Source organism: Rhinoderma darwinii, chromosome 3 (assembly GCF_050947455.1).
Source record: "Rhinoderma darwinii isolate aRhiDar2 chromosome 3, aRhiDar2.hap1, whole genome shotgun sequence".
NCBI classification, from domain to species: domain Eukaryota; kingdom Metazoa; phylum Chordata; class Amphibia; order Anura; family Rhinodermatidae; genus Rhinoderma; species Rhinoderma darwinii.
In genome coordinates, this window is record NC_134689.1 from 104,804,211 (window position 1) to 104,811,655 (window position 7,445).

Below are 7,445 nucleotides of genomic sequence, written 5' to 3' on the forward strand. Positions count from 1 at the left end.
GGCTGATTCCAACTTTTTAGCGTCTGAATTAGCACTGATCAGCTGGCTAAATCATTCAGCAGCATGAAAAAAAAAAAAAGTCAGTCGCCCAATCTTGGGGTGGATTCTGTGCCACATATTTCCGTTAAAGAAGTAGGAAGCTGAGAAAACCGCTCCTAATAGCTTGGGCACTGCTTTTGGTGCTGTACAATGCCAAAAACATTGTACAAAATGCCTTGCGTTTGAAAATCTGCATTCAAAATCAGCCTGGAAAAAAGGCTGATTTTGAAATCAGATTCAGCGACTATTTTTTTAGCATCAACTGTGCGAATATACCCTTAATCTGTGGAATGTGCTGGTTAAAAAAAGTCTGATCAATGGAGGCCTCACCTCACAACTTGGAGGACTTGAAGGAACTGCTGCTAATGTCTTGGTGCCAGATACCACAGGACACATTCAGAGGTCTTGTGTGGTTCATGCCCTGACGGGTCAGAGCTATTTTGGTGGCACGAGGGGGGACCTAACACAATATTATGCAGGTGGTTTTTATGTTGTGGCTAAACAGTGTATTACCGCCATATAACATTTAAATAATGACACCATAAATAGCCCAAAAAATATTACCATATATTTCCCAGATAATTAGTACATACAGTACTCAGTGTGCACGTACAGTGCCTAGTTACTGATAGTGCCAAGTTACTGATAGTGCCACTTACCTTTCTGTATACCCACATCAAGGTACCTGCCTTTTGATGGAACATACAGAACACGAGCCAGTATGGTGACGTCACTGTTCCAGCCTGTGCGCTATTTGTGGCATCACACACCTCATCTCTTCAGCCTCTGCACCCTGGAATTATCCTGCTTTGAAAAGGGAATACCAGATTTCATAACTTACTTTTTAGAAATACAAACTGCTACTCTCTTAACAAAAATACCATTAAAAAACAAAGACAAATAATATGTCACTTTGCTACACCGTGCTACGAGATCACTTGATTTTGTTCAGGAATAGCTGCAGCTTTCCATTATTGACAAACACAAGTGACAGTACGATTTGTCACCCATATATACACTCCAAAAACAGAAGCACCAAGTTTTTATTCTGGACCTAATGGATTTTGTGACTGAGGAGCTGATACTCTGTCAACCCTTCTGTTAATGTGACAACAGCCATCATTTATTTGTACAAGACTTCAATACACCTTACAGTTCTGCTCCAGCCCTGGGGTAATTAGTAACACTCGGCTGAAGATATTTGCTGGCGCTCTTCTGATCATAATTGGGAACTGGCAGACTAGAAACGGATAGGTCGTAATGAAGTAATAGAGGAGAGTGAGCCACTGGAGCAATCACGTGCCACGTGGAACTATGGAGATCTGTCTCAAATATCAACTACCAGTTTATGAAATGTTCTCCAAGGACTCCAAAGAAACGGGAACAGACTTCACAATCCTTATAACCCTCGTCTGATCAACTATATACAGTAGTGTTCAAAAAATAGCAGTCCAACATCATTAACCTGATAAATCAATGTTTTTGGTAGAAGGGATATTTCTGCATAGCAAAGAATTTACTTGTAAGGCTGGATTCACATGAGCATGTTCGGTCCATAAGGACGGAACGTATTTCGGCCGCAAGACCCGGACCGAACACACTGCAGGGAGCCGGGCTCCTATCGTCATAGTTATGTACGATGCTAAGTGTCCCTGCCTCTCCGTGGAACTACTGTCCCGTACTGAAAACATGATTACAGTACGGGACGGTTGTCCCGTAGCGAGGCAGGGACTCCTAGCATCGTACATAACTATGATGCTAGGAGCCCGGCTCCCTGCACTGTGTTTGGTCCGGGACTTGCGGCCGAAATACGTTCCATCCTTTACGAACGTAACATGCTCGTGTGAACCCAGCCTTAGTGTAGTAAAGTAGAAGAAAAAAAAAACCAGAGCCAACAATTAGGACCTGCATGCCGCTCATTCTGAGGAATTGAATCAATCATTGAAAGGCACAAGTTCAAAATAATAGCAGTGAGGAGGTAAATTGGTGAAGTCATTCATTCTGTGGAATAACAGGTGTCAATTTGGCCCCTTCTTTAAGGTAGAAGGGTGGCAAATGTTGCACATGTTGGTTATAGTGCATTTCCTTCTGAAATACTGGGGAGAAGTGGTCGTTCCAGACATTGTTCTGATGAAAAACAAACTTAGATTAAAAAGTTGATTGGAGTGGGAAAAACATATTAAGAATTGCAGCAAATTATAGGCTGCTCAGCTATAATGATCTCAAATGCCTTGAAGTGCAACAAACGCCTGAATAACGCGGAAGGAAGCCGTGAACTACTGTCCGAATGGATCGAAGAATAGCCAAAATAGCAAAGGCTCAGCCAACGATCACCTCCAGAAAGATCAAAGACGATCTGAAGTTACGAGTAAGTACTGCTACAATCAGAAGACGATTAAGTGAAGCCAAGTTACCAGCAAGAACTCCCCGCAAAGTCCTGTTGTTGGAAAAAAAACACATGTCCTGAATAGGGTAAAATTTGCAGAGGAACACATTGACTGGCCCAAAGGGAAATGGCACAAGATTTTGTGGACTGATGAAAACAAAATTGTTCTTTTTGGGTCTGGTGGCCGCAGACAGCATGTCAGACGACCCCCGAGCACTGAATTCAAGCCACAGTACACTGTACAGACAGTAAAGCATGGTGGTGCAAAACTCATGATATGGGGATGTTTCTCATACCATGGAGTTGGGCCTATTTATCGCATACAAGGGATCATGGATCAGTTTGAATATATCAAAATATTTGAGGAGATCATGTTGCCCTATGCCGAAGAAGAAATCCCCCTGCAATGGGTGTTTCAAGACTACAATGACCCAAAACACACCAGTAAGCAAATATCTTGGTTACAGACAAATAGGATTGAGGTAATGGGGTGGCCAGCCCAATCCTCTGACCTCAATCCCATAGAGAACTTGTGTGGTGACATAAAAAATGCACTTTATGAGGCATGAGCCATTTAACGTGCAGAAAATGTCTTGATTTTAGGTAAAGTCTAGTCAAAACCAGGATAGATCCCAACAAGCAGTATAACATACCCTCCATGTGTACTGATACTAGCGGCCTGCTTCTTTGGTTTCTTCACTGTAACTGATATGTAGGCTGACTTCCAATACTGCATCCTATGTGTAAGGCCTCATTTACACGAGCGTGTGCGTTTTGCGCGCGCAAAAAACGCTGCGTTTTTCGCGCGTTTGTATTGCGTATGGTCTGCGTATACGCAGGCTTGTTGCGTTTTTTACGCGCGCAGGACTAGCGTTTGCATCGCGCATAAAAAACGCAGAGGGGATTATTGGGACGCCTGCCTACAAATAGGCCAGCTGGCCCAACCCCTGCTTGCTGGTAGAACCCAGTTTTGAACCTTCTTTCCGCCTCTGCAGAAACAAGCGTGTGTTTTTCCCTTTACGTTGCAATTGCCTTGACATCCAACTATTATGGCTTCGCCATCGCTGGCACGTGTGCTTCTTCTCTGGATGATCTCACGTCGGTTTGGCGAGCGGCGACACATGCTGCAGCACCGGACGTCTGTAAGAACTCGCATTTGGGTTCATCCACTTGTGGCGCAACGTACTATAAAAGGCCATTTCCATACCCTGTATGAGGAGTTAAGGCGGCATCCCGAAAAATTTCGTGCCTTCTGCCGCATGTCTGTGGCCGCGTTTGACCTTCTTCTTGCGCAAACTCGCTCTGGTCTCACCTACCAGAATACCAACATGAGACGCTGCATTTCGGCCGAAGAACGGCTGCTTGTGACCTTGAGGTATGTGTGAAACGGATTGCACTTAGACCATGCCGCTGTCTGCTTATCCAGCCCTCCACTAACATATGTTCTGCCTTTGTATTTCTTTCTCGTTTTTCTTAGATTTCTGGCCACAGGCAATAGCTATCATTCGTTGCATTTTGAATTTCTTTTGGGAGTGACCACCATTTCGTTCATTATCACATCCACCTGTGTCGTGTTGTGGCAGAGGTTAAAGAGCACGGTCATGCCGCAGCCCACGACAGAACAGTGGCTAAGTATTTCGGAGGGATTTCTTAGAGCGACAGAATTTCCGAATTGCATTGGTGCCGTAGACGGCAAACACATTCGTGTGAGAAAGCCCCCACGCAGTGGCTCCCAATACTTTAACTACAAGCAGTTTTTTTCTATGGTCTTGTTAGCCTTGGCGGACACCAATTATAGTTTCACTATTGTTGACATTGGCTCGTATGGAAGCTCCGCTGATGCACGCATATTCCGTTCTTCAAGAATGGGAAAACGACTCCTCAATAGGCGACTGGCGGTGCCGGAACCTTCCATCCTCCCGGGCTCCAGTGGCCCCCCTATCCCGTATGTTATCGTTGCGGATGAGGGCTTTGCACTCACTAGTCAAGTCATGCGTCCCTTTGCAAGAAGGGGCTTGGATGACCGTCGGCGCATGTTCAATCTCCGCCTGGGACGAGCTCGGCGCTGTGTGGAATGTGCCTTTGGCATTATGTCAAACAGGTGGCGTGTATTTCTCTCAACCATGCAATTGTCCATGCCGAATGTCACACGTGTTATACAAGCGGGTGTAGTTCTGCATAACTTCTGCCGCATTAATGATGCTAACTTTGATGCAGAATATATCCTGACACATGCAGGCACCACTGACAATGTCCCGGTGAATCCTCAAGGGCGTTCTGTCTCTTCTGGCCTTCGCGTGCGTGATACGTTGGCAGCATATTTTGCGTGCCCATCTGGACAAGCACCGTGGGGGCCAGAAGACCTTTGAAGGGGTGTATGTTCTTTGGCGGCTTCACTACCCACGTGTCATGTGACCATGTAACTATTGTGTGTATTTGTGGGTTTGGGGTTGGGTTAGGGACGCGCAAAACCAGAGGACCCTTGACGCGCGTTGCGAGCTTACATCTCTCAGGGGTTCAGCAGGACTTTATACAGTTGCTGAGTTACTTTCCCCAAATATCCTGTTGTGCCGACTACACTTTAGGACCGTCCAAGTGCAAGTGTAGTTCGTTTGCCTCGGGGCCCATGGCAGGACCTAAACTTTGCAATCGCTTTCAAGCTATGTCAAACCCCGACAGATGAACTAAAACCTTATATCACATGGCCATGCATTGGTCCAAAAGGCCAGAGGTGTGTGAGAGTGTAGGCAAAGGAACATTGTGGCAAACCTTGTGTTGTGTGGTCTAAATGAATAATAACATGAAAGCAAACCATTAACCATGATTATTTTTCTTGATGGCTTTGGAGCCAACTAAAACGTTTTGCACCTGAACATACACACGAAGAACATGGTGTAACGAACAAAAAAACAACAGCGTGCGCACACAACAAACGTGGGCAGCCTTGCACCACACACAACATTGCCGTCCAAAGATATTCCCACCAACACACTCACAGGTGTTGGTATCTTTGTCCTGGGGAGGCATATTCCTGCATATCAGCACCACTATGCTGGACCTGGAGCTGGGTAGGTTGTCCCTCGCCAGCATAGTGGTGCTGATGTGGTGGGTGGAATGTGTGCCCTGGCAGCTGGTGAGCCATAGGGCGCATGTAGGGATACGGCCGTACCATCTGGGGAACAGGGTGGAATTGCCCAGGCACCTGGGCCGTGGGTGGCGGCATGTAATTATTTCGCCACTGCTCTATTGCCGTGAAACACATATGGGGATTGTGTGGTGGTCTGCAAGCGTCGATCAATGTGACGATCGACGCCTGCAGACGGCCCATAAGGTCCATCGGCACCAGGCGTAGGAGGGGGACAATGCTGCGGCCGAAGGCATCATTCCCATCCTCCTCTGCGGCTCGCCTGAGATAGTCCAGTACCCGCGTATCCACCTGGGCAGCTCTGGAGGGCTGTGGGGCACGAACACGCCGACTGCGGGCTCGCACGGGCCGCTCCTGGGCTGGAGAGGCAACCGGCCGTTCTGACTGGCCTGGTGCGGGCTCCTGGGGTGTCGGCTCGGGGCTGGGTGGCAGGATATTGGGAGCAGGGGGTTCGGCCACAGACTCCCCCACGTCAGTCTCCTCTGCTGTGTCCTCCAAATTGTCGGTGGTTCTACAAGGAGCAAAAAAAGTATGACTACAATATCTAACATTGCCCACAACAACACGTTGGCAGACAGGACCTTGGCAAACACACATTACACTCATGCAACGGCATAAACGCTTACGTGCGCATATCCATGATGTCCTTCAGGAACATCAGCTGCTTAGTATATATGTAGGGCCGTTTGCGAGATGCCCCATCTCCGCTGCGTCCCTTGTCACCCATCTCTCGCCTGAATTGATCACGGCAGCTCCGCCACCGTGTCTTGATATCTTGGACTGTTGGATGTAACAAAAACATAACACGCCATCAGAACTATCACCTCTCACTTCAAAATGAAGGGCCCTGCAATGGCAATGCGGTGGGACGTGGGGAAGCACCTGCTCCACCAAAGTTTCTCGTGCTAATGAGCGCAATACACATACAGGGCCCAGGTTTTCGATAGGCATGACAGGCATTGACAGAAAATGCCAGGTACTCACCCAACCGAGTGCGGTCCCGGGTTCGGCCAGTCTCCCACTCTTGCCCAAAGAGGTTTTTGGCCACCAACTCCCATGCGTCCTCCTTCACCGTCCTGTTATGATACTCCTCACATCTGGTATCCCATATCGCGGGATGCTCCTGGACAAAAAGGATGAGGCGCTCCACATCCATCCCGCGCGGCATGGCTGTAGTATGGCTGTGAAACGCTCAAAACTATCCGCACACAACTCTCCTGGCACTGGCTAGACTTGCCCCCTCGCACTTGAAAGGCAGGCACTTCCTGGTTTGGAGTAGCTTTGTGTAGCTTTATAGACTAATTAGAATGGACATAACAGCTCTTGCGTGTTTTTCGCGCATGCAACGCAGGACCGTCCGTGTGGCATGCGTTGTTTTCACGCACCCATTGAAGTCAATGGGTGCGTGTTGCGTGAAAAACGCAAGAATATAGAACATGTCGTGAGTTTTACGCAACGCACTCACGCAGCACAAAATTCACGCATCGTCTAAACAGCCGCATAGACTATTATAGGTGCGTACGACACGCGTGAAAAGCACGCGCGTCGCACGCGCGTATAATACGCTCGTGTAAATGAGGCCTAAATGTGAGTGCATCAGACAGTGGGAAACCCAAAGCAATGCTGGGTTCTGAGAGACATCTGTGACTGGAATGGGAGATCTGTGGCATGCACCCATAAAAGAAAGCTCTCATGGGAGCGTATCTGGTAGGCACTGGGCAGATTTGTGGGACTTCTGATGTACGGTACTTCTGAGGTACTATTTATGGCACTTCTGAGGTACTACTTGTGGGATTTCTGAGGTGCAGTGGCATACATGGTAAGGAAACCTCATTGAACTACTTTCAGGAACACAGAGCCAATGAAAAGGCAATA

The 7,445-nt window shown here is 47.6% G+C and overlaps 1 protein-coding gene across 1 annotated transcript; it reads right to left on the reverse strand.

Moving 5' to 3' along the window:
* Window positions 1-5,239: 5,239 nt before the first annotated feature.
* On the reverse strand, window positions 5,240-6,856 carry LOC142750378 (uncharacterized). Its single transcript, XM_075859378.1, has 4 exons — window positions 6,555-6,856; window positions 6,197-6,350; window positions 5,676-6,081; window positions 5,240-5,293 (listed from the first exon to the last, which is right to left on the reverse strand). Exons 1-4 carry the CDS (start codon window positions 6,736-6,738, stop codon window positions 5,240-5,242), a joined length of 798 nt encoding a protein of 265 aa, XP_075715493.1. The 5' UTR covers window positions 6,739-6,856.
* Between the last annotated feature and the right edge of the window lie 589 nt (window positions 6,857-7,445).